Here is a 26796-nt window from a genome sequence, read left to right on the forward strand (position 1 = left end):
TTAAAAAAGTATGGGAGATCCTGTTTTTAATCCAGCAAAATTGGTTTTCTGGATTCTTGGAAGAGTGGGTAACTTCTGCTGGTGATTAGCCCCCTCTTCACTAGGTTCTGTGGATGTGTATAAGCAATAATTATGGGAGGGTTATACTTGCTAGCCCGGTCTCTGGATATGGGTGAGCTCTCTTACCCAAGAAAGCTAAGTGTGGAAGAATTGTATTATAGGAATTGCATGTAACCCAAAAGAAACTACTCGTCCACCCGGTACCCCTGGTTTCGGTGATGATGTGTGATATAAGAAGAGCAGTGTACCACATTAACCCACAAGGAAACCAAAGATACAAGAGAAAGTGCTTTAAAATAAAAATACTGGCAAAGGATGCGATTGAACAAATTTTCATTGATCTGTCTTAGGTGCAGATTTTAAGATAAAGAAGGCATTGTCTCTCCCTTGCCTAGTTTTTTTTTTTTTTTTTTTTTTTTTTTTGTTTGTTTGTTTGTTTGTTTGTTTTGGTGGTGGTTATTGATTTTAGAGAGAGACAGGGTGCAAGCAGGGGAGGGACAGAGAGAGAGGGAGACACAGAATTCGAAGCAGGCTCTAGGCTGAGCTGTCAGCACAGAGCGCGACACAGGGCTCGAACTCCCTGGATTGTGAGATCATGACCTGAGCCGAAGTCAGATGCCCAATCGACTGAGCCACCCAGGTGCCCCTCCCTTGCCTAGTTTTATTATTTCCTTCTGCTTAGTCTGGGTTTATTTTGTTCTTTTCTGCTTTCTTGAGAGGGAAGTTGACGTCACTGATTTGAGGGCTTTCTTTTCTAGTATGGGCTTTCCCATCTAAGTACTGCTTTGGCAACATCCTACAGATTTTTATGTGTTCTGCTTTCACACCATTTGAAATACTTTCTCATTTCTTTCTCTTTTTTTTTAAGTTTTAAAAAATTTTTTATTTTGAGAGAGAGAATCCCAAGCAAGCTCTGCACTGTCAGCGCGGAGCCCAATGTGGGGCTCAAATTCACAAACTGTGAGATCATGACCTGAATCAAAATCAAGAGTCAGACACCTAACCCACTGAGCCACCCAGGTGCCCCAATACTTTCTCATTTCTCTTTTGAGTTCTCCTTTGACGCATGGATTATTTAGAGTTGTGTTACGCTGTTTCCAAATATTTAGGTATTTTCCAGGTATCTTTCTGCCATTGATTTCTAATTTGATTCCACTATGGTCAAAAAACATATTTGGTACAAGCTGAACCCGTTTATTTATTTATTTTTTTTCAACGTTTATTTATTTTTGGGACAGAGACCGAGCATGAACGGGGGAGGAGTAGAGAGAGAGGGAGACACAGAATCGGAAACAGGCTCCAGGCTCTGAGCCATCAGCCCAGAGCCCGACACGGGGCTCAAACTCACGGACCGCAAGATCGTGACCTGGCTGAAGTCGGACGCTTAACCGACTGCGCCACCCAGGCACCCCGTGCTGAACCCTTTTAAATCTAGTGAGACTTGTTTTGTGAGCCAGAATCTGTTCTGTGGATACTTTGAAAGAATGGGTATTCCAGTCTTGATGGGTAGAGTATTTTATAAATGCCAGTTAGGTCAAGGTGGTGGATAATGTTGCCCAACCAGGCCTTCTGTGCCCTTGCTGATTTTCTACTTGTTCTACCAGTTACTGAAAGAATGGTGTTAAGATCTCTGATTGTGATGGTGCATTTGTCTCCTTTTCCTTATGCTTTTGTTGGTTTTGCTTCATGTATTTTGAGGCTTTACAATGTGATTCAGAAACATTTAGGCTTCTTATGTCCTCTTGATGCATTGACCCTTTTGTTATTATGAAATGCCCACCATAACGTCCTTTGCTCTGAAATCTACTTTGTCTAATGTAATGTAGCCATTCCAGTTTTCTTTGGATTAATATGAACATGGTACAGTATATCTTTGTCCATTCTTTTATTCTTAACCTATTTTTAGGTCTATATATATATTTTTATTTTTTTAACGTTTATTTATTTTTGAGAGAGAAAGAGAGACAGAGCACGAGTGGGGGAGAGGCAGAGAGAGAGGGAGACAGAATCTGAAGCAGGCTCCAGGTTCCGAGCTGTCAGCACAGAGCCTGATAACGGGGTTCGAACTCATGAACTGTGAGATCATGACCTGGACCAAAGTTGGACGCTTAACTGACTGAGCCACCCAGGCGCCCCGTATCTCTATATTTAAAAAATGTTTCTTGTAGGCAACATATAGCTAGATCTTGCTTTTTTAATCCCAACTGACCATCTCTACCTTTTAATTGGGATGTTTAAACCACTTGTATCTACTGTTGTTATTGGTATGATTGGGTTTGAATCTGCCACCTTTTTTTAATTTTTTTTTTTAATTTTTTTTTCAACGTTTTTTATTTATTTTTGGGACAGAGAGAAACAGAGCATGAACGGGGGAGGGGCAGAGAGAGAGGGAGACACAGAATCCGAAGCAGGCTCCAGGCTTCAAGCCATCAGCCCAGAGCCTGACGCGGGGCTTGAACTCACGGACCGCGAGATCTTGACCTGGCTGAAGTCGGACGCTTAACCGACTGCGCCACCCAGGCGCCCCTTTTTTTTTTACATTTATTTATTTTTGAGAGACAGAGTGAGACAAAGTGAGAGTGGGGGTGGGGGAGAGAGGGAGACACAGAATCCGAAACAGGCTCCAGGCTCTGAGCTGTCAGCACAGAGCCTGACGCGGGGCTCGAACCCACAAACTGAGATCATGACCTGAGCCGAAGTCGGCCGCTTAACGGACTGAGCCACCCAGGCGCCCCTGAATCTACCACCTTTTTATTTGCTATTTGTTTTCTATGTGTGCCATCTACTCTTCTCTTTCTTTCTGCCTTCTTTTGGGTCAGTTGAGTATTATTTATGATTCCATTGGGTCTCTTTTGTTGCCTTACTAGCTGTAACTCTCTTTCTGATGGTAGCTTTAGGGATTATAATATACATACATTTTTAACCTACCACGGCCTAACTTAACTGATACTATATTAAATAGTTGAAGAGGGGCACCTGGGTGGTTCAGTAGGTTACCCACCGGACTTCAGCTCAGGTCATGATCTCACGGTTTGTGGACTTGAGTCCCTCATTGGGCTCTGTGCTGACAGCTCAGAGCCCGGAGCCTGCTTCAGATTCTGTGTCTCCCTCTCTCTCTCTGCCCCTCTGCCACTCCCATTCTGTCTGTCTGTCTCTCTCTCTCAGAAATAAATAAACGTGAAAAAAAATTCTTTAAATACTTTAAGAATCTTTGGGGCCTGGGTGGCTCAGTTGGGTAAGCATCCAGTTCTTGATTTCAGCTCAGATCATGATCTCACTGTCCATGAGATGGAGCCCCACACTGCGCTCAGCGCTAACAGCATGGAGCCTGCTTGGGATTCTCTCTCCCTCTCTCTCTGCCCCACCCCCACTTGTGCCCGTGCTTCCTCTCTCTTTCTCTCTCGAAATAAATAAATGAACTTAAAAGGGGTGGGGGGGGGGAATCTTAGTATACAGCTGACCCTTGAACAACATGAATTTGAACTGCGGTGGTCTACTTCTACATGAATTTTTTAAAAATAAATACAGTACCGTACTGTAAATATATTTTCTCTTCCTTATGATTTTCTTAATGCATTTGCTTTTTCTAGCTTTATTAACACTACAGTATATAATACATATACAAAATATGTGTTTCTCAACTGTTGATGTTATCGGTAAGGCTTTTGGTCAACAGTAGACTTACTATGTTTTTAGGGAATCGAAAGTGGATTTTTGAAAAATTTATTGTACTTATTTTGAGAGAGTATGGGAGGGGCAGAGAGAAGGGGAGGGAGAGAGAGAATCTCAAGCAGGCTCTCTGCACTGTCAGCACAGAGCCAGATGTGGGACTCGAACTCACAAACCATGAGATGAAGACCTGAGCCGAAATCAAGAGTCGGTTGCTTAACCGACTGAGCCACCCGGTGCCCTAAAAGTGGATTTTTCTTTTAAGTTTATTTATTTATTTTGAGAGAGGGTGCGAGGGTCAGAGAGAGAGAATCTTAAGCAGGCTCCACACTGCCAGCACAGAACTGGACCCCAGACTTGAAATCATGAACTGCGAGATCATGACCTGAGCCGAAGTCGAATACTTAACCGACTGAGCCACCCAGGCACCCCAAAAGTGGATCTTTAACTGTTCAGGGTTGGAGCCCCAACCTTCTGCATTGTTCAAGGGCCAACCATACTTTTATTTCTATTCTCCTAGCTTTTGGGCTGTTGTTCTCATATATTTTTACTTCTACGTATGTCATCAGCCCGCGATACATTGTTTTGTTTTTGCTTTAAATTTATCTTTTACAGAGATTTAAATAATAAGAACAAAGTCCTTTATATTTACCTATACAATTACTATTTTGGTCTTCTTCATTCCTTTGCGTAAATCTAGATCTTCCTTCTACCTAAAGGACTCCTTTAATATTTCTTGTAACGCAAATCTGCTGGTGAGAAAATCTTTCAGCTTTCATAAGCCTGAAAAGTTTTTATTTTGCCTTCCTTTCAGTGGGTGTTTTTTTGGGTTAACAGTTTCTGATGGGAAAGTCCCCAGATATTCTTATCTTTGTTCCTCTGTATGTATTGGATCTTTTTTTCTGTATCTGCTCTTAAGATATTCCTCTTTATCACTGGTTTTCAGAAATTTAATTTGGTGTGCCTGAATGTAGTTTGTTTGTTTGTTTTATATTTCTTATCCGTGGGGTTTGTTGAGTTTCTTCAATCTGTGGATTTGTAGTTTTCAATGAATTTGGGAAAAATGTAGCCATTATTTCTTTAAATGTTTTTTCTGTGCCTGCCTTGAACTCCGGTTCATATTAACCTGTTAGCGGTTGTCCCACAGCTCGCTGATACTCTGTTCATTTTTGGTTTTGCCTTTTTCCTCTCTTTCGTTTTGGAAAGTTTCGATTGCTGTGTCTTCAAGCTCATTTATTCCTTTATTTTGCATCGTCTAATCTGCTGCTAAAACCATCCAGTGTGTTTTTCTTTTTTCTTTTATTTTTCCTTTTTTAAAAATGTTTATTTAATTTTGAGAGAGAGACAGAACATGAGTAGGGGAGGGGCAGAGAGAGAGGGAGACACAGAATCCGAAGCAGGCTCCAGGCTCTGAGCTATTAGCACAGAGCCTGACGCTGGCCTTGAACTCACAGACCACAAGATCATGACCCCAGACGAAGCTGGACACGCAACCGACTGAGCCACCCAGCCCCTATGAGTATTCTTGTGTACTGGTTCTATCATACATGTCATTTCTGAGTCACTTTCAACTGACTGATTTCAATCCTCCATATGGGTCATTTTTTCCTGTTTCTTTGCATTCCTGTTAATTTTTCATTGGATTTTATTTTACTAGGTGCTGTATAGTCTCATATTACTGTGAATATTTTTGAGCTTCATTCTGGGACTCCCTTCCCAAACCTCCCTATATTGTGAGGTTTTCTATTCTGTCCTGTGGGAACAGGATGCCTTTGGATGGTTCTTTTCCCACCCTCAGGCAGTGTCCTCACAGGCAGGCTGCATGACTCTAGGAGGGCCCTCAGCAGCTCCCCAGAGCTCACTGTCTGTGCAGTTCCTTCCTCCCCGGTCCTTGGTCCTGCTGTAGCTGCCCTGACCTTCCTGGCCCCCCAGCTGCTTGCCTTCAGCATGGGGAGATTGCTGGGCTCTACCTGGGTGCCTTCTCCCTGCATCACAGCCTGGTAACTCCAGCCATGAAGCTGGGGCAGGTTGTAGGGCTTGCCTCATTTGTGTGGATCTCTCAGGAGTCACTGTCTCGTTGCCTGTTGGCAGAAAGATGAATCAGTCCCTGTTATTCCATCTGGGCTGGAAAGCCCTAGAGTGTTTGCTCAGTTCTGTGGGATGGAAGAGCCCATAAAATGAAACGCCAGTAGTCTATTACATAAGCGATTTCTCTTGTGTTTGCACACGGGGGCCCGAAACACTGCTATGTCCAATTCGACAGACCCCTTGTGCCTAAAAACGAGATTCATCTTCATTAAAGGATTACTAATTTGTTGAGGGTTTGGGGCTCTGGACTGATTCTTCTTCAGTATTAAAACTATTAATTTCATGAACTCGCAATCACTTTCTGTCAATAAAATAGCTAGTATGAGGGCACCTGGCTGGCTTACGCAGTGGAGTGCACAACTCTTGATCTCAAGGTTGTGAGTTCGAGCCCCACAGTAGGTGTAGAGATTACTTAAAAATAATATCTTTTAAAAAATAAAATAGCATGTACTGTTTATACATGCTTTATAGATAAATTTTTTAAACGTTTATTGTTTTGACAGAGGGAGAGCACGTGAGCAGGGGAGGGGTAGAGAGAAAGGAAGAGAGAGAATCCCAAGCAGGATATGCACTCAGCACAGAGCTGGATGCAGGGCTCAATCTCACAAACCTTGAGATCATAGCCTGGGCTGAAATCGAGTCAGACGCTTAACTGACTGAGCCACCCAGATGTCCCGAGAGCTAATTATCTAATTTCATGGTTAACAAATTCTGTGAAGTAATAATACAGTTCTTTTACCATCTCCATTTTGCACAGATATTAAAGCACAGAGAGCTAAAGTAGCTTGACCAACATTATTCACGCAACTAGTAAGGGGTGGCCTGGATTCACATGTAGGGTCTGGCTCCAAAGACTATACATCTAGTCAACACACAAAACTACTTCAAAATAAGGTTGGTCCGTGTTTCCAGTGAGAAGGCAACTGATGCAGGCCCCTCAGCTTTCAGAGCAAGCTTGGCCATCTTGCTTTCGCTTCTCATGTTTTCTTTTTAAACAATTGTAGTTACGTACATATGCACGCGTGTGTGGTCATAACATGCACATGATTCAGTTTCACAAGCTCTAAGGATATTTAGTGAAAATAAACCACCTGCCTTTCTCCTCTCGAGCCCCCAAGTGCCCCAGACCATACTTCAATTTTTTTTTTTTAACGTTTATTTATTTTTGAGACAGAGAGAGACAGAGCATGAACAGGGGAGGATCAGAGAGAGAGGGAGACACAGAATCTGAAACAGGCTCCAGGCTCTGAGCGGTCAGCACAGAGCCCGACGCGGGGCTCGAACTCACGGACTGTGAGATCATGACCTGAGCTGAAGTCGGACACTTAACCGACTGAGCCACCCAGGCGCCCCATACTTCAATTTTTTTAATGTTTATTCGTTTTTGAGAGAACACGCATTTAATTTTTATTAATATTTATTAATATTTAAAAAGAGCGCCCCTTCTTAATTTTTAATGTGTCTTTCCAGAGATAATTTGTCACATATACACACTGAGAAACCAATGGCAGCGTATTACCCCCTTTCTTCTGCACCTTGCTTTTCTCATTTAAAAAGATATGTTCAGGGGCGCCTGGGTGGCTCAGTCGGTTGAGCGTCCGACTTCAGCTCAGGTCATGATCTCGCGGTCCGTGAGTTCGAGCCCCGCGTCGGGCTCTGGGCTGATGGCTCAGAGCCTGGAGCCTGCTTCCGATTCTGTGTCTCCCTCTCTCTCTGCCCCTCCCCCATTCATGCTCTGTCTCTCTCTGTCTCAAAAATAAATAAACGCTAAAAAAAAAAAAAAATTTTAAAAAGATATGTTCAAGCCATTCCATAACAGTAGGTAGAAATGTCTTAATAACAGTTGGATAGGTGTGGGTGTGCCTGAATCTTATGTACCTGCTCCTCTTGTCAAGGACCTGGAAGTTGTTTCCAAACTTGTACTATTATAAACACAGCTGCAAAATATATATATATCCTCATATTTTATCCTTACATGTATATGTATCACACATATATCATATATGGGTATGTGATTTCCCGTGGGTGCAAATGTATCCGCAGGATAAATCGCTAAAAGCAGAATTGTTTAAATTTTTTTTTTAACGTTTATTTATTTTTGAGACAGAGAGACAGAGCATGAATGGGGGAGGGTCAGAGAGAGGGAGACACAGAATCCGAAACAGGCTCCAGGCTCTGAGCTGCCAGCACAGAGCCCGACGCGGGACTCGAACTCACAGACCGTGAGATCATGACCTGAGCCGAAGTCGGCGGCTCAACCGACTGAGCCACCCAGGCGCCCCTTAAAGCAGAATTGTTATATCAAAGGATTTGTGCTTTTGACATGTTGGAAGCCATGACTAACTTCCTCGTGGGAGAGGTTGTACTGATTTACACGCTCACGGCAGCGTGTGAGGGTGCGTGTTTCCGTACACTCTCCCCAACACAGTTCATGAAAATTTTCTCACGCTTGTGTTTTTAAAAGAATGGCTGGGAACACCCTTATCAAAGCGTCGCTTTGCAGGGGGCGGGGGGGGGGGGGGACTGGTCACTGCTTATGTTGGCTAGTAAATTGAGAAACATTTAAGCAAATGTAACTTCACTTTTATTCATGATCATCCACTCCCTCCAGTCTACAGACTTCATCTGTGCCTGGTTCTGGGTACTAGAGGGAGAAAGATGTGTGACTTGGCCCCCGTCCTTAAGCAGCTCGTGGTGTAGAGGAAGACATGGGAGAGTGAGTAGCCGGTATGGCGTGCGTTGTGCTCGGCAGTTGGAGAGAACGGGCTAATGGGGCAACGAAGAGTGTTGCTAGATGTGTCAGGAGGTGTTGCCAAGGTGTATTGATCGTGTTAACCTTGATGGTGAAAGTCATCCCGGAAACAAGCAGGCGGAGAGGAGGAAGTTGGGCTCCCGCGGGGGTGGGGGGGTGGCTGCAGCACCGGGAGGGTCCTGCGAGATGGGAGGCTCATCTGGCGGTTGCCATCAGCACCTCCCTGCAGAACTGCCGGCCGCATGCAGGGAATCGGCCGCCTGTGATTGGAGGGCCGTTGCTGGTTGGGATAATGAACTCGGTAGTGTCGGCAGAGGTGATTGGCCGCGCCCTGCTGCAGTGAGATTGCAGACGCAAACGGGGTGCTCGGGTCCCGGTCCTGGCTCGTGTGATGATCATTAGTTGAGCGAGGACTGCTGAATAATTGGGACCTCCGAGTTGCTTCTGCCTCCAGGAGAGATCTGTTGGGCTATTGCTTTTAGCTTTTTGAAAAAAGCCAATCATTCGATCACCATCCATCTGCAAGAGTGAGTTTTTATTGAAGTAGCTCCGTCTGCTTGCTCTCTCTCAACGCCAGCAGCTCGGCGGCAGGGCTCTTCCTAGAGGGAGCCCCTTCTCAGGCCAGGCAGGACAGCAGTGCTAGGAAATTTGAAAAAGCAGGAAACAGCCACTGCATGCCGAGCTTTCAGCCTCACAGCCCCCCCAGGCTAGTCTTCCGAGCAGCCGCGTAGCCAGAGATCTTTGGTATTGTGGTCACATCCCTCCTCACAAGTGGAACAGTCAACCGCCGGCGACACTGGGAGGAAGCCGTGATGTTGCAGATGCTGTGGCCTTTTCTGTCCAGCTTTCTCCCTAGGGCTGGGTGCCAAGGCTCCAGAGAGGGGAACGATAATGAAGTCAGAGGCACCCCGGCTCCAGCTCGGGGAGACCAGATGTCAAGCTTTTTGGGGAAACAGGACGGAAGGGCTGAGGCCACGGAAAAGAGACCCACCATTTTGCTGGTGGTCGGACCTGCAGAGCAATTTCCTAAGGTAATGGCAACCTCAAGAGGACCTCCTACTTTAGGGGCTGTTCTAGGATCGGTTCCCTGGAGAAAACTGGAGTGTGGGGAGGAAGAGAGGACTTAGAAATCGATCACTTTGGTATTGGGGCCTGGGGAGAAGTGTTAGACAATGAAGAAACCCAAGTCTCCAGTCTAGAATCTTCCTGTGGCCACGGTAAAAGCTTTATCACCCTATCATGACCGGCTCAGTGTGGCCATTTGGGGAAGGAAGGTTGAAGGCAATAGAGGATTTACCTTAGGATTTGTCATTTTGGTCCCAGAAAGCCGTTTGAAAGGAAGAGACAAACGATCACACAAACGATCACGCTATGTCTTGTGTCTTAGCTTGTCTGAACAATGCAGGGAGGACCTTTAAAGTTGAACCAGACTGCTTGGAGCTGGGGAGGGCCAGCCTGTCCTGCATCCCTAAGGTCAGACCTTTGGGTCTGTAAGGAAGGGAGGAGAAGGAGGAGTCAGGAGAGGCTGGAGTCCCAAGGTGCAGAGGCCGGTCCCCTCGCGGGTCTGCGGGTCTCCCAGGGCCATCTATCTGTTCATCTGGTGCTGTGAGTGTGGGTCATCTCGCCTCATGTTCACAAGAGCCAAGGTAAGTTGTAGCACCCCCATTTCATGGATGAGGAAACGGAGATGCAGAAAGGCTGAATAATTTACCCAGGATTCAACAGTTCCAGAGGGGTAGAGGTGAGGTTTCACCCCGAAATCTGTATGGAACTTTGCCTTGTACTTGGCCTGGCTTTCCCTGAAGAAAGCAGTTTTAACAGGACCAAGGTGCATTCTTGGGATTAGAATGGAAAGTGCGGCTTGCCTGGGATTTCTCCTGCTTGTGTTAGGAGCAGCCTTGCTGACCTCCTGAGTTGTGGTTGTTTTGAATCTGTTCTCCTTTCTCGGGATAAAAATCAACCAGAAGAGAGAAGGAGATTCTGCCCTGTGTCTGGCACATTGTAGATTCCCCCAAAATGTTGTTTGAATTGAACTGCTGTATCAGAGAATTAAATGTTGGGTTTTTCTCTGCCAAGTGGGAGGGACGACAGCTCCTGCTGGCATTCAGGTGCAGGCTTTGAGCAGAAGCCTCTGTAGGCCATGGGCTCGTCCTGGTGGGCAGGGGCCTCAGAATCCGCGTTCCGCCTGCGGCGTGCTTCGAGCCCCGTCTCTTTCTACCTTTCTGTCATCCTGGACGAGCTCAGAAATGGCGGTGGCGCTCTCCTTTGTGAGAACCTTTTTTGTTTTTTTAACGTTTATTTGTTTTTGAGAGAGACAGAGACAGAATGCGAGTGGGTTAGGGGCAGAGAGAGAGGGAGACACAGAATCCGAAGCAGGCTCCGGCCTCCGAGCTGTCAGCACAGAGCCCCATGCGGGGCTCGAACTCAGGAGCTGTGAGATCATGCCCTCAGCTGAAGTCAGACGCTCAACCGGCTGAGCCACCCAGGCGCCCCAAACCTTTTTTTTTTTTTTTTTTTTTTAATCTATAGACCTGCTTGCCTGATGGCCAAGGGATTAAGAGACTGGCTGGCTCCCTTTTAAATTCACCTACTTTGGACTTTAATAATTAACTGCTCCATTTCCCAAACTCATCCTGGCACCTATTGCCAGCCCTGCCCCCGGGTGGCCTCATGTCAGGACTTTCTGTTCTGAACAGCTTAATTCCTGGCCTGCCAGTGGGGCCAGGGGGTGGGGTCACGGGGCCCAGCCAGAGACCCACACCTTTCCCTTTCTCCAAGAGGGAGACAGATCAGCTGGCTGGGGGTGGGGGCAGCCCCAGGGGGGAGACAGAGCAGCCAGTTTGGTGTGAAGCAAGAAAGCAAGCACATCTGGGCAGTGTGGACTCTTGAGAAGCAGGTAAACTGAGAACTGGGAATAGCAGGAGCATTTCTGCAGATGAACGGACAGAATAGTGTTTCTGCAGCGTGTGTCCTTGGCCAGTGCAGCGACTCCTGAAGGTGGGGTTTGGGGTTCGCGATGCCTGGCCGATGGGACCTCAGCTTCTCACTTCCCCAGCTTCTCACTTCCCACTACTTTGTTGTGCTGTCACTTCCCCCTGTCTGCTAGGGAGTCAGGTTCCTGCAGGCTTTTCTTCTAGGAGCTGTTCCAGTTTGCCCCTTTATCTTTGTCTTAACAGTTAATCTGCAGTTGGAGAAGAAAGCCATTTAGTGTGGCATGAGAGAGGCGCCCTCAGGGCCATTCAAGCTCGCAAATCCTGAGGGGCCGGCTCCTCAGAAGCTCAGAGAATTTTGCCCATTGTGTGTCTAATTGCCAAGTGCGGGCAGGTTTCATTGGAAACCCAGCTACGCCGGGCTGTCATGGCAACCTGATCATCAAATGACACTCCCAGCCACAGCGGCAAATGAGGTTCGAGAACCTTACGGGTGGGTGGGGCTGGAGCAGGCTGGATGCTGGCGGGGCTCCTTTGCACATTAATATTTTTGGCCCGGTCTGAGTCATTGCAGAAGAGGGAGAGATACTTTATGACCTAATGCTCCACTCCCAGAGGCAGTCTACCTGCCCTGCTCTTCTGCTCACGGTATTCAGCGCTTACAGGAAGCACCTGTTCTGGGGGCATGACCCAGAGCAGTAGAACAGGGACAGACAGCCTCTAGTGGCGTTGGCAGACTCCAGGAGAACAGGATGCTGGGGAGAGGAACTTCTACGTTACAGATGAAATGGAACCTGAGACTGCTAGATCCTAAGGGATCCAGAGTTGCTGTCATTGGCTTTGCATGCCGCTTGTTACAGGAACGGACATCAGAAGAGGCCCGCAAAAGTAGATCTGGGCCACAAAACTCAAATAAGTCCAAAGAGCAAAGAATGGCAGATGGCAGGACGGGGAGAGGGATGGCACGTGACGCTGTGAGCCGGTGTGACTCAGGAGGATCGGAACACGAGCCCTGCTTCAGTCTTCCGTATTTGTATTTCCCCGGTATGCGTTCAGAAGCTTTCACACAGATCGGTTTTGGGTTTGCTTTTTTTTTTTTTTTTTTTTTTAAAGCTAAGCTTAAGCCTGAACTCGCTCAGGTCACACACCTTTCCCACACACCTGCCACCTTCCAGTATGAAGCACTGCGTACTGTAATTCTCCATGTCAGGCGTGTACAGGCTTTCTTTGGAAACTGAGTTCTAAAATCTCTTCCTGGCAGCGTCAGGTTTGGGCGCTGTTTTCCGTGGATGTAACAAGAGCTGGGTCCTGGGTGAGGCCCAGTCCTACCGCCAACAGGCTCTGGGCCCCGGGCGAACCAGGGTGCCTCTCCAGGTCTGTTTGCTCATCTCAGAGATTAAGGGGGTGACCCCAGAGCCCCTCTGGGCCCCGCCGTCTGTAACCCCAGGGGTAGAGCACTTACCTTGCATCCCAGGTGCTTCGAGATTGGCTCACTTGGGTGGGATTTCCAGTTTCTGTGCGACAGTGGAATTCTGCCTGACCTGTGGGACTCAAGAGGAGGGCTGGTTTAAATAAGTAAGCAAACACCCAATTCCAGTTTGTCTAATGAAAACATTCCGTTGGACTCCTTCACAGTTGCACAATAAAAATACGTCGGAACCCTTTTTTAAAATCAGCGTTGGAATAGAATTAACGTTAGCATTGGAAAATAACATTTTGATGAGCACATGCAGAGCTTTTCAGAGAACATTTCTTGACCCCCATGATACCATTGGGCTGTGGAGTAACAAGCTCTGTTACAACCAAGGAGATTTCGTCCTGTTGTTTTTTCCCTAGAAAACAGTTGCTGTTATCTGGTAACGCTTTAATCAGTTTTTCCCTAAAATGTAGAATATGGGTTTCCTTTTATTTGGTATTGTTTTTGAACATTTTCGCATGTTCTGTAAATACATGATGAAACTCGATAGTACACAAAGAAAAATTCCGTAGTACAGTTATATTTACTTGTTAGAAAATGAACATCTCCCAAGTTGAACAACTTATTTTTTCAACCAAAATATTTGCCATATTAGAGGCGCTTGGGTGGCTCCGTTGGTTGAGCGTCCCACCTCTTGATTTTGGCTCAGCTCATGATCCCGGGGTCATAGGGTTGAGCCCCTTGTCGGGCTCTGTGCTGAGCATAGAACCTGCTTAAGATTCTCTCTCTCTCCTTCTGCCCCTCTCCCCTGCTCGTGTGCCCTCTCAAAAAAAAAAAAAAAAAAAAAAAAAAAGCCATATTGGAATGACTGCAGTCATCAAGAAATGAGATATTTCAACATATGTCTGTAACTTATTTTTATTTCAGAGGCGAACATGAATAATTTAACAAAGGAAGATCAGCATTTCAAAATTTAGCTCCTGTATTTATAAATGTGAATCTCCTTTATTATTATTATTTTTTTAGTTTTTGTTTTTAAGTAATCTCTATACCCAACACGGCACTCAAACCCACAACCCTGAGATCAAGAGTCACATGCCCTACTAACTGAGCCAGCCAGGCACCCCTATAAGTGTGAGCCTCCTTTAAAATAAAAATAATAATACACGACCTTGTTGAGGTGGATGAAATACCCCAACGACTATGTTTGCAGACACTCAGAAAAACACACTTGAGGTCTTCATCACGAGTGATCATGCTATTTATATCAGCACCCTCCGTGACCAAGTCGAGGTACAAAGGTTCAAAACAATAGTCTGCCTTCAGGGACCCCAGTAGCAGAGAAAAGTTGTATGTGAAAATAGCCCAAACCAGAAATTCTAGATGGCGCAATTCTAGAGGTAGCTGAGTGCCATGGATTTAGGGGGAGGCTGAACAGAAGTCTTCTGGATAATCCAAGCTGCCTCTGGAGTCCTCATCAGATCCTCTCCAGTGTAGTCCAAGACCTGTCATTACAGACTCATCATCAGGTCTCTTTTAGAGGGGCTGAGATGTCATATAAGTTATTCAAATGTTTCATAATGCTACATGTAAGCATTAACATCTTATTTTTTCTTAAGCCTTATTTATTTAATCTCTACACCCATCGTGGGGCTCAAACTCATGACCCTGGGACCAAGAGTCACATGCTCTTCTGACTGAGCCAGCCAGGCACCCCATCTTATCTTAAAATTCTTTTTTCTAGTTCTTAACAAAAAGCTTTTTAGTGAGTTGATAAAATTCCTTTTACTTTTGTGATTGCCAAATAATAACCATCCATTTTTATCCATCCCGGTAGTGAGATTTAGTCTATATTAGGAAATGGCGCACTATAGAAGGAACATCTCTGTGATGTGGTCTGCCTCCGCAGCACGAGTCTCTGACACTTCTCCTTGGGGAAGGGGATGATGTGGAGGTGGTAGGCCGGCCTCGAGAGGACGGGCCGCCCTTAACTGATGACCCAAACCTGACTTTCCGGGACCTGAGATTTTCCCCTTATCCTCGCCTAAAAGGGATCTTCTGGAGCTGTGTGCCCAACAGAACTTTCTGTGGGATGGAAATGCTCAGTGAGTCCACGTGGCTGTGGAGTACTTGAAATGTGGTCACACAACTGAGGAACTGAATTTTTTTTTTAATTTCATTTTAATTAATTTAAAAATTAAAACTTCCCTCTTGAATAGGACAGACCTAGGCCAGAAAGCTAGGACTATACCGAACTTTGAAGTATTCTGAGGGTGGGCCCTGAAGGCCATCTGGAGTCTTCAGTGAGGGGCTGGCTGACCCCAGGTTGATGGTCCTGGGAAGTCCCTCAGCACAACGATCTTTAGCGGGGACCCCCTCTGCCCCCATCATGTCAGCTCCCCGGTGCTTGTAGGACCCCCAGGAGGAAGCCTGCAGGGGAATGGGTTGGTTCTGAGGTGCTCCCATTGCAGAGTGGCCTGGAAAAGGTCACTGGAGCCAGCTGGAAGGTGGCGCGACTAAGGCAGTCTGAGTCCAGGGCACAAGCCTGCCCAGGGGCAGCCCCCTTGCGGATGCGTGAGCCCGCGATGGGGCCGCTTCCAGGATGGCTGCGCACCCTGCTCTCGGGCAGCTCCTGCCAACTGCTATCCTCACAGCTGAACTAGACCCGTTTCCAGTTAGCATCGACCCAGTCTGTCCAGCCGCTTCTTTTTCTGTCGGGAATGATTTACTAAAGGGGAGAAAACCATTGTATTGTGTGACGCGTTTGGGGACCTTGTGGAAAAACATGCTGAAGGCTGTTTGTTCATCTGGCGGGCTTGGCAGCGCAGGGTGAAGGTTCGCTCCGACCGACAGCTGTCGCGGCCCGCTGGCGAAGAGTTAAGTCGGGGCGCAGGTGACGTCAGTCCTGATCTTTACACGCCTCCGCTTGAGCAATCGCCGCCTCCTCGCGGGGGCCGGTGCTCATTGGCTGTGGGCAGGGCTTCCTGTGGGCAGGCTTTTCTCAATTAAGTAAAAGGGCAGGGCCTGAGCAGCCAATGACAGCTGCGCCCCGGCAGATCTGGTGCGTGTGTGCCCGGCCGGCAAGCATTCCCTGGCTCGCAGGCGGCGGCGCGCCCGGCTCCCCGTCAGCATGCTCTGCCTGTGCCTCTACGTGCCGCTCATCGGGGAGACCCAGACCGAATTCCAGTACTTCGAGTCCAAGGGGCTTCCCGCCGAGCTGAAGTCCATCTTCAAACTCAGCGTCTTTATCCCCTCCCAGGAGTTCTCCACCTACCGCCAGTGGAAGCAGGTCTGTGCGGCCTTGGGGCCGGCGGAGTGAATGAATGCGCGAGTGGTGGTAGACGGTGCGCGTGCGCTAACTGCCCGGTCTCCCCGCCGCCGTGGGGGAAAGAATGTGTGAAATGTGCAAGTTCTTGCGGCTGCAGCCGGGAAAGGGCTATGTCACGTCGCGGGAATGACTGGCTTTCATGTGACTTCCAAGGAAGGCCGGAATTACCGGGAAGATACTTGTGGGAGACGGAAAGGAATTCTTTTGCCGGGGGGTGCGGGGGTGGGTGGGTAGTTCCGGAGAAGTACAGGGCGGGCGGGCGGGGATGGGGGCACAGCCCACATGCTGTGGGGCTGTTTCTCCGAGCTGGGGGAACGGAGGGACGGATAGGCAGAGAAGCTCCTGTTGGAGGCCCAGGAGTTGGAAGTCGTGTTACAGAGGTCGGAGCCGGGGGTGCTGTGCCCTGGGAAGGGGGAGAGTTCCCTTGGGAGCAGGGAGACAGCAGGAATCGTTACATTTTAAAGACGGGGAGATGGCTACGCGGCCTGTGGGGGTTGCTTGCCTCCTGAAGGGGCACCCTGACTTCTCTGTTAGATCTCATGCTGTCCCTTCAGTGCTCCTGATGGCAGTGGAGGTCGGATGGTGTGCCAGGGCTGGTGATTAGCATATCCTAGGAAGGAGCCAGAAAGTAGGCCCAGTAGTTCTGAGGTAGAACCAGTGACTTTGAAGATATCTTGAAATCAGCTGCCATGAACACAGCCTTGGGTTTTCTGTATCACAAGGCACCCCGCACACCAAGGCACATGGATTGCGTTGGTGGCAGAACAGCCCAGATGCCAAAGCCTCCTAGAGTCTATTTCCATTTCTGTCATAAATCTAGACTGATAACCCTATATGTAATTCGTACCATTCTTGGCTGAGAGCGCAAATGTCCGCAGGAAGTTAACTCCAGATAACAGATAAAATATGTACCAGCATCTGTCTCACATTCCAGCCACACCCCCAGAGTTGTTCTTTGGATCATGTTAGGTGACATGGTATCTGTCCAGGCCTCCTCCTAGCACCCTTAGTGGCTGAGCGGTCGCAAAGAGCCATCAGCTAGTTCGGAGAGTAACCCTGATTGTAATCGTTGGAGGGCACCAGCTCGCCCCATGGTCCATCCATTTCCTAACCCGTTGGCTCAGAGACTTTTAAAGCCATATTGGTTTGTGAATGGTGAATGTGTTTCTCACTGAGAGAATTGGGCAACACAGGAAGATTATAACCATTTTCCTTAGGGGATTCTCGGTCTAGATTTTGGGGTGTTGCTGGGTTGCAGTGACTCATGTGTGTCCCCCACCTTCTTGAGATTAACTTTTAGGGCGGCAGCAGGATCTCTAGGGAGGTGGCTCTGCAGTCCAGCAGGCCCAGCTTGAATCCCGCCCACCACTTCCCTAACTGTGTGACCTTGGATAAATTACTTAACCTCCCTGAGCTTCTGTTTCCTTTTTTTGTAAAATGGGGGAAATGACAGTACCTGCCTCCTAGAGCTGCTTGAGAGGGTTCAGCAGGTTACTAGAAGTAAAGCATTTAGCAGCTCCTATGGCACAGGCCAAGTGCTCACTCGTCTGGGGAGAATTTCCGGGTGCTGGGCATCCAAAACCAATGGCAGCTGCTGAGCAAGAATCACCTCTAAGGGCAGGCACAGAGTGCTGTTAAGGAACGGGGTCTCTTCAAGCCTTGTTGGGTCAGTAAACTACTAAGAAGAGCTGGCCTGCCTTTTGGTACCTCGTTGAGGGAGCTGAGGTCAGTTACGTCACCTGGGATCAGAGGCCGGCGGTGCCATTAAGCCCAAGCCCCAGAATAGTCCCCCCTTGGCTCATATCAGGGTTCTCTGGCAGTGTTTCCGGCAAGCAGGCATTGGCAGGGACCAGCTCTGCCCCATACCTTTACCGTGGTCACCCATTTGTTCTTGGGCCAGTGCCACTTGTAGGGATAAAGAGCAGGCTACAGCATTGCTGGGGGAATCTGGAGCGCCCAGGGCCGTCCCCACATTTGGGCAGAGAGCATGCAGGCTGAGGCCTGGTGCCAGGGACAGTGCTGCCGGGGAGCCACGCAGCTGACCCTGGGGTACAACAAGTTAGTCTTCAGGACACTCGGGATGAGAAAGTGCCAAGCCCGCCACTGTTAGCCTCTTGCGGAAGGGCTTCTCCTGGGTGTACTTTTCCCCCTTTGCTTGTGAGGGAAGCAGGATGCGCTCTTGCTTGGATTCTGGCCAGCCCCCAGGAGTCTGAATGGTGGCTCTGGGAGTAGAGCGAGGGAAGCATCTCAGGTCCTTGAGGCCACCTCTGTTCTGTTCGTGGGCTGGCACAGTTGTTTCCTGGGGACGGGGCACCGTGAGGGACAAGGGAGAGCTAGTGCTCGAGCTAATGGACCAAACCTTCCTTTTGTTTTGTAGAAAATCGTGCAAGCTGGAGATAAAGACCTCGACGGGCAACTCGACTTTGAAGAATTTGTCCATTATCTGCAAGATCACGAGAAGAAGCTGAGGCTGGTGTTCAAGAGTTTGGACAAGAAGAATGATGGTGAGCGTTGCCTCCAGAGCCAGTGGCTGCCCCGGGTCTCAGGCCTCTCGCAGGGCCCGGCCCCCGGCTGAAGCCTTTGTTGTTGTTGCAGGACGAATCGACGCTCAGGAGATCATGCAGTCCCTGCGGGACCTGGGAGTCAAGATCTCCGAACAGCAGGCAGAAAAAATTCTCAAGAGGTGAGCGCTTCGTCAGCCTCCGCGTTTGGTTTAACAAGCGTGTGACGAAAGAAAGGCGTTCTCCGACCAACTCTGTGGTGCCCTTCACTGTACTGACCCTGTTTCTCTGAACTTTGGCTTCTGGTGGTTTGACGCGAGCCCCAGGTAGCCTCTCCCCGAGAGCCGCTGCTCCCCGGGTTCCAGGCCAGGGTCACAAATCACTTGGAAGCGTGCCCGCTCACCGGTGGCCCGTGAAGACCAAAGACTAGTTGGGGGCGTTTCAAGTGGGTGAAAGGCGAGCACTGCCTGGCGGGGAAGGGGCTCGGGCAGCCTGTTTACGGTGGACTTCTTCCTGAGAAGGCCGACACTTCTCCCCCATGTCCTCAGACGTGCTGCCCCGAGACAGCTCACAGGGGAGCCTGGTCCTGGGGGGTTAGCGTAGTGACTCTGCCAGGAAGTCATGCAGGTTTGCGTTAGGAGCGGCTTCCCGTCCTGCCTGCGCCTTTTCCAGATCCCCGGGGCCGGAAGGGGCTGGTCAGGGCCAGCCGCCTCTCGTACCGCTCCCCGGGCGTTTGTGCCGTGGCGTGTGTCTGCTTCACTAACATCTGCTCCGAGCACTTATCTGTGTTTCTCCTCTCTCCTCTGCATCCTCCTTTGTCTGTCTGTCAGAATACGAACGGGCCACTTCTGGGGCCCTGTCACCTAGTAAGTATCCGTGTCACCCTGGTGACTGCCTCCCTCCTTGACCTCTGTGCCCGATCGGAACGGGGTTCTTGTGGGCCACGATAATTCCCGTTTTTGTGCAAAGTGGGGTGTGGAGCCACCTGGCCTCTTCACTGGGGCAGAGGCACCTCCTGTGGGTTCGTCAGTGGCCCCGCGCCTGCCCCCGGCTCGCCTGGAGGGGGGATGTGCAGCTGGCACGCGGGCCCGTTTGCCGGGGGAAACCGACCGTGCGTTTGTCTTGCAGCATGGATAAAAACGGCACGATGAGCATCGACTGGAACGAGTGGAGAGACTACCACCTTCTGCATCCCGTGGAAAACATCCCCGAGATCATCCTGTACTGGAAGCATTCCACGGTGAGTCCCTCGTCCCCCGAGGCGCTTTCCGCCTCTTCCGTTCAAGGGTCCCCTCGTGTGGCATCAGCCCCCACCCCGGCGTGGGGGTGAGGGCGGGGTTTTTGGCTTGCCTCCTGCTCACTCCGCCGGCGGCCCCCCAGAGCCCTCCACGTGCACCCTCCGTTCCCACATACCGGCCAACGCAGCCGTTCCCCAGACAGGGGTTCCCTCTGCCAGGGGTGCCCTCCTGCCCCACACACCTCCTGTTCTTCAGGGTCCACTCCAAACACCCCTTCCCCGATCCGGCTTATTCTCCCAAAGCCGGAGTGTGCCTTGGGCGGCGGGGGACACTGTACAGAGGACAAATACAGAGCCATTAAGTTTCTTCCCCCCCTCCCCACTTTTTGTGTCCTTTCTCTCTGTCAAAAGAAAACATCCCCACGGTCCTGTTCATAGTGTTCCTTCGCGCCTGTCAGCGCCGCTGTTCAGAAAGACCCACACCTCCCTGGTCGTGGCCGTGTTGGTGCCCCGCCTGCAAGCCCCTTCGCTTGGGGTTCACCTCCAATCTGTCTCCCACTGTGTCCAGGTCAGGGCCTCACCCTCAGGGCGCCCCTGGCTCTCAGCGGGGGAAGTTAGGTGCCCTGCTCCAGGCGTCAGAGCAGAGCTGGTGCCGACTCGGCAGGATGCCGCCCAGGAGAGAGGCCATTACGTAGGCATCGCAACCCCTCTGATATTTGCTGAGGCCCTTGCACAATGTTCTGCCAGCGTGATCTGGTTACACATCGGGTTTCAGAAGAATTTTTACCCCTGACTTGACCCTTTCAGTACAGGCAGTCTGGTGATCCTCAGCTGAAATGCCTCTGTAAGCCGTTCTTACAGGAGCCAGGGGCAGTATCTGAAAAGCCGTCCAAGTGGTTTTATAACTGCTTTCTTCCAGCTGCGCTCTCAGATTCTATCCCTGGGCCTCTGCGCGGCTCCGACAGGGATCGGAGCTGTGCCACCTTCACACGGTGAAGGGGGAGGGGCACACCCGTCTCCGACCCTGGGCCCTTGGCATTCTCACTATCTGTGTGGCCCCTCGGGCTCGGCCCTTCTAGACGGTGGAACGTTATGGACCTAGCTGTCTGCCAGCAGCTTGGCCACGAGAGTCGGGAGCCTGCGTATTTTATCTTTGTTGGTCTTCCTCGCAGATCTTCGATGTGGGTGAGAATCTGACGGTCCCCGACGAATTCACGGTGGAGGAGAGGCAGACGGGGATGTGGTGGAGACACCTCGTGGCTGGAGGCGGGGCAGGGGCCGTGTCCAGAACTTGCACGGCACCCCTGGACAGACTCAAGGTGCTTATGCAGGTATGTGGGGAAAGCGGGCCTCAGACTGCCTGGGTTCTATCCCCTGGTTCCTCAGCGGGTTGGTTTTCCCCTCCTTTGTATAACCCTGTTTGGCTTACAGTTTTCTAACCCATTAAATTAGATCGGAATTACTGCTCAGACAGGGTAGCATAAGATCCAGATCTAGGTGCCCTTTTGCACATAGTTTATCTCATTTTATCTGGGTCAAGCAAGCCAGGGGTCACGTTACAGGGCCGTGATGGGGGCAAGTGAGGCCACCAAGAACCGGGTGTGACGGGAACCTGTTTCTTTGGGTGCATCTTGCATAGACATCACACGGGGTCGGAGTAAGTGGACCCCCACCTGGCCCGGAGACCTTTACCTTGGCCGGGTGCCTGACTCCACGTCCACAGGGCAGAGATAAGCTAGGCCCGTGTCAGGGACAGGGTTGTGAAATCGACCTGCACGAGGACGCCCTGTTGGACTTCAGTGTCACCTGAATATGGCCAGTCACCTGCTTGTCCCCTTGCTTGTGTGCTGACACTTGTGTTTCTGAGCCCTGCTCAGAAAAGGTGCCATCCTTTCCTCCCCCGCCCCCCCCCCCCCCCCCCCCCCGCCTCCTTGCCCTCCTGAGCCTGCATTGGTTTGAAGCTTGTTAAATGTGATTTCCCTTCTTGTGCCCAAGTTGGGAGGTGGAATGGTGTGGGGAGAAGAGCTTTAGGGGGTCCCCCATCCTCACAGCCGTGGAACTTTGGGCAAGTCACTTTCGTGCCGGGACGTCCAGGTCCTCTGTAAAAAAAAAAAAAAACCAAGGGGCTCCAGCAAATTGCCTCATCGATTTGTGTTTCTTAACTGAATTCCCAGGAACGCGGTAGGGATGAAAAGCGGTGCGTGGGTGGAATGATGGTGCCTGGGATGTGCCTTAAAGCGATCCAACAGGTGGGGGTGGGGAGCGCACGCAGATGTAGAGTGGCCGTGGTTTCGTGCTTGTTGAAGCTGATTATGGGCTCACGAAAGCCCATGATATCTCTGTGCATTTTTGTATGTGTTTGAAATTTTGCGATAAGAAAAAGCTCAGTTTAAGAAACTTTTTTTTTTAATTGTTTTTTAAAGTTTATTTATTTTTGACAGAGACAGAGTGCAAGCATGAGCTGGGGAGGGGCAGAGAGAGAAAGGGAGACACAGAATCTGAAGCAGGCTCCAGGCTCCAAGCTGTCAGCACAGAGCCTGACGCGGGGCTTGAACTCACGAACCGTGAGATCATGACCTGGGGCGAAGTCGGACGCTTAGCCGACTGAGCCACCCAGGCGCCCCAAGAAACGTTTTAAGGTAGTCATTGTGCAGGTGTTTAGCACAATGTTGGCACACAGCGGGTGCAGGAGGAGCTGGGGTAGCCGTGTTTGATCGTCACGGTGTTGCGTTACCCTTCTGAAAACCGAGAAACAGAGAGCTGCCCGCTGACCTCGGTGTGTTGGCCTGTGATAGAGCCTCTTTGTCCATCAATGGCAGCCCTCTGGCCGCAGGGTTCTTTCTGACCGCTTGTCCTTCCCTCCTCAGGTCCACGCTTCCCGAAGCAACAACATGTGCATCGTGGGCGGGTTCACCCAGATGATTCGAGAAGGTGGGGCCAAATCCCTCTGGCGGGGCAACGGCATCAATGTCCTCAAAATTGCCCCTGAGTCGGCCATCAAATTCATGGCCTATGAACAGGTGAGGACCCAGCTTCCCTGGGCTGAGGTCCCTGCCCTGCTGATGCCCTGGAACTTGGAGCCAGTCACTGGGGACAGCAGGGCGGGGCAGGCGGCTGGGTCCGGCCCCCACCCTGCTGCCAGCTCCACTGTGGGTCAGTTCCTTCTATTTTGGGGCGGTGTCACAGGTGCCAGGGACACCGGGTCTTGGTTAAACTTGACTGGCCCTGGGAGGAACGGTGGGGCAGGGCCCAGTGCGCTGATCTCTGGGGTGCATCAGTCCGTTTGCTCTCTGTTCTAGATCAAGCGTCTTGTGGGGAGTGACCAGGAGACTCTGAGGATTCACGAGAGACTTGTGGCAGGGTCCTTGGCTGGGGCCATCGCGCAGAGTAGCATCTATCCAATGGAGGTGAGGGCCACGTTGGTCTGCGGTAGGGCCTCTTAGAGCAAGCAGTGTGCGTGGGGTTGAGGGCGAGGAGGGGGCCACGCTCACCGTCCCGTCGCTCCTTTTGGGTTCTCCAGGTTCTGAAGACCCGGATGGCCCTGCGCAAGACAGGCCAGTACTCGGGCATGCTGGACTGCGCCAGGAAGATCCTGGCCAGAGAAGGGATGGCCGCCTTCTACAAAGGCTATGTTCCCAACATGCTGGGGATCATCCCCTATGCTGGGATAGACCTAGCCGTCTACGAGGTGAGGAACCCCTAGTAGCCAGGAACCCCCATCTGTTGTCACACTTCCTGAAAGACACTGGGGCTGACTGCGACAAGGAACACCAGTGTCTCCTCCCAGAGTCATCAAGTCATTGCAAGGGTCTCCTGTCACACTGCAGCCCCCAAGTCCTACGCCCTCAGGGATTCAGTGGGCAGATTGTCAGAGCACAACTCTGTGGGGGTCCGCTGTGCCCCCGGAAGACTTCAGACCCCAGGAGTCAGGCTGTCTGTGTAGGGAAGGGGCTGCTGCCCCTGCGTCATCCCTGCTCCCAGTCTTATCCAGGAGCCCCGAGTGAGGGCAGAAACGAAGGGCAGGCAGGCCAAGTGAATCGGGTTACAGTAGCCTCGAGGATCCCATGTGACAAGGAAGTGCCTCCTGTGTGGATCCAATAACTGTGTCCCACCCCCAGCGCCCCTGTCTCTTGTGGCCTCACAAGGTCTCTGTGAGGCTCAGAGGCACTTGGGCTCATCCCTGATCCCCTTTCCCCTTTCAGACGCTCAAGAACGCCTGGCTGCAGCGCTATGCGGTAAACAGCGCCGACCCTGGCGTATTTGTGCTCCTGGCCTGTGGCACCATGTCCAGCACCTGTGGTCAGCTGGCCAGCTACCCACTGGCCCTGGTCAGGACCCGGATGCAGGCCCAAGGTAATGCTGGTCCTGGGCCAGTGCCCAGGGGCCCATCTCCCAGGGCAGGTCAGGCTCTCGGGAGGAGCTGGCAAGCCTCTGATGGGTGCCTCTCTCGCTACAGCCTCCATCGAGGGCGCCCCGGAGGTGACCATGAGCAGCCTCTTCAGACAGATCCTGCGGACCGAGGGCGCCTTTGGCCTGTACCGGGGGCTGGCCCCCAACTTCATGAAGGTGATCCCAGCCGTGAGCATCAGCTACGTGGTTTACGAGAACCTGAAGATCACCCTGGGCGTGCAGTCGCGGTGATGGGACGGGGGTGCGACCGCGCCTCGCTCGGCAGACTCACGGATCCTGGGCCTGCAGCCCCGGGATGTTTAGCCATCTCATTCTGTGAATGTGCCAACACTAAGCTGACTGAAGCCAAGCTGTGAAAAGCCTGGGGTGCGCCCGCAAGGGAGTAGGGGAAGGCCTGGCAGGCTCGCCGGCTGTGTCCCGCTGACCCTGGCCGACTGTCACGTCCGCTCCGGCCTGGGGGTAGCAGGACACAGGCACACGCACACAGGGACAGGACGCTTCCTGCGGTGCCTGCCGAGATAGCAGGGCTCGGAACCGGCTTGGTTCTTCCATCTTGCAGCCAGACCACCAGCCGCGGGCCTTGCCCCCTGGCCTGCTGGGCGCCTACCCCGCGCCCGCCTTCCTTCCTTCCTCGCTGCTGTGTTAATATGGTAGGAGGAGGGCTACCAGCCCACTCCCCATGTTACTGCTTGCTCCTCTCGCCTCAGTCCGCGGGGACCTCACACCTGGCTTCCTGGCCCACAGTGTCACCTCTGGCCAGGTTGTGCCGGGAAGAGGGAGGAGTCTGGCTTTTGTGCGCACCCTCATCTGAGCCCTGCTGTTGGCTTCTGAGCTCACCAACAGACGGGCACCTGGGTGTGCGTGTGCATGCAGGGGGCAAGGCCACGCCCCGCCATTGGCCGCCTGGCATCCTGGTGCATGGCTTCACGGAAGGCACGTGCTGGGTCCCGCAACACAGAAAGCCTCTGCTCCTGCTGCCGGGGTGTCTTGGTGCTCTGAGCTGGCCCCAGACTCCGTCAGGACTGGCACCAACTCAGAACCGACCCCCGTCCCCTGCTCTGGAGTGAGAGCGGTGAGGCGTCGTGTAGCTGCGGGAAGGGGAGCCGCTGCCGGGGGTCCGCGCGTCCTGGGGAGAGAAGGAAAAGGTTTTTAAAGGCCTTAATTATGTATCGTTGGGAAAAGGGTTTTGTTCAGAAGGGCACACTGGACAAATGTGCAAGTTCTGTGCTTCCAGAGGGAAGACAAAGGGGGTAGAAAGCCTGGCCGACTGCATTAAAGTCTGTTTCTGACGCCCCCTGGGGATTAGTGTCCGATCCCAATCGGGGCAAAGTGGGACCAGCCTCACATTCCACCGATGCAGGGCGTCACAGTGCTTGGAGCCTATTTATTTCATATTTATTTGAACAGAGTTCTGTCCTAACTATTTTTATAGATTTGTTTAATTAATAGCCTGTCATTTTCAAGTTCATTTTGTATTCATATTTATGTTCATGGTTGATTGTACCTTCCCAGCACCCTCCAGGTGGGGTGGGGGGAGAGGAAGGAGGGGCCGTGGGAGTGACCTTTCCCGCCGCTGGCCGCACTGTCGTCAAGTCTGTCCAAAGAAATGCCTCGGAACTGGCGACAGAAGAAGGGTCAGGGCGGGCGGGCCCTGGTCATGGGGAGGTGGCTCCTGGCAGGTTGGAGCAGGGCTTGCACCCAGGAAGAGCCTTAGGATCTGAGGGTCTGACCGGGGGCAGGAAGAGTGGCAGAAATCTCCACTCCGTTGAGCGTGGAAGTCCAGATCATTTCTTGGGCTGGGAGGATCTCTTGTTTCAGCCTTCAGACTGACTAGGCGCTGAGGGGCCTATCACTGTGAGTTTGGGGTGGGGGCTCCAGGAGAGGGCGGCCAGCTCCCCGCCCCTGCCTGTGAAGTGGGCTCCCTCCCCCCCAGGCCCCCCCTCCCCCCCACCACTCCTGCTCAGCAATGCTGGTCAACTTGGCGACTTCACGGTCGCGCTTCTGTTCCACCAGAATGGCCTGGTGAGGACAGTTCAAATAGGATGCAAAGATCAATGCAAAAATTACTGTTTTATCTAAATCTAGGGATAACTGGAATTTGTGAAAAAGCAAATTAAGACAGAATTGGAAGTTGTCCTTTAAAACAGCCTTCTAATAAAGTTGTTTCAAAGCTGATGATGGAGCCATGTGACTTTTTTCTGGTAGGGGCTGGGGGGCAACTGCACGTCAGAGAAAGAATCCACCTTTCTCATCAGAGGAAATGAGAAAGCTACCCTCTCCGGGCTTCTCGGAGGCACTCCCTCTTTAAAATGGGATTGGGGGTGCTCTGCACAGGTCACCAGAGCCCCCTGAGGCTGATGTTTCTTCCTCAGGCCTCCTCTGAGTCTCTTGGGCAGAGCTGGTC

General features: G+C 51.1%; 1 protein-coding gene across 7 annotated transcripts in view; it reads left to right on the forward strand.

Moving 5' to 3' along the window:
- Nucleotides 1-26567, forward strand: part of SLC25A25 (solute carrier family 25 member 25) — a 35428-nt gene extending 8861 nt beyond the window's left edge. The window contains exons 1-11 of one of the 7 annotated variants that reach the window (XM_019816595.3): nt 8796-9600; nt 18622-18748; nt 18840-18927; nt 19576-19611; nt 19874-19985; nt 21155-21313; nt 22850-23002; nt 23282-23389; nt 23503-23670; nt 24185-24335; nt 24439-26567. In XM_019816595.3, the coding sequence (XP_019672154.1) occupies nt 9382-9600; nt 18622-18748; nt 18840-18927; nt 19576-19611; nt 19874-19985; nt 21155-21313; nt 22850-23002; nt 23282-23389; nt 23503-23670; nt 24185-24335; nt 24439-24623 (1506 nt within the window). In that variant the 5' untranslated portion in view covers nt 8796-9381 and the 3' untranslated portion in view covers nt 24624-26567. Of the gene's footprint in view, nt 1-8795; nt 9601-9639; nt 10216-15917; nt 16206-18621; nt 18749-18839; nt 18928-19575; nt 19612-19873; nt 19986-21154; nt 21314-22849; nt 23003-23281; nt 23390-23502; nt 23671-24184; nt 24336-24438 lie in introns of those variants that run through there. The other 6 variants (XM_019816597.3, XM_019816596.3, XM_023242759.2 and 3 more) reach the window with 6 other exon arrangements.
- Nucleotides 26568-26796: the final 229 nt, after the last annotated feature.

This window comes from Felis catus, chromosome D4 (assembly GCF_018350175.1).
Source record: "Felis catus isolate Fca126 chromosome D4, F.catus_Fca126_mat1.0, whole genome shotgun sequence".
In the NCBI taxonomy this organism is placed as follows: domain Eukaryota; kingdom Metazoa; phylum Chordata; class Mammalia; order Carnivora; family Felidae; genus Felis; species Felis catus.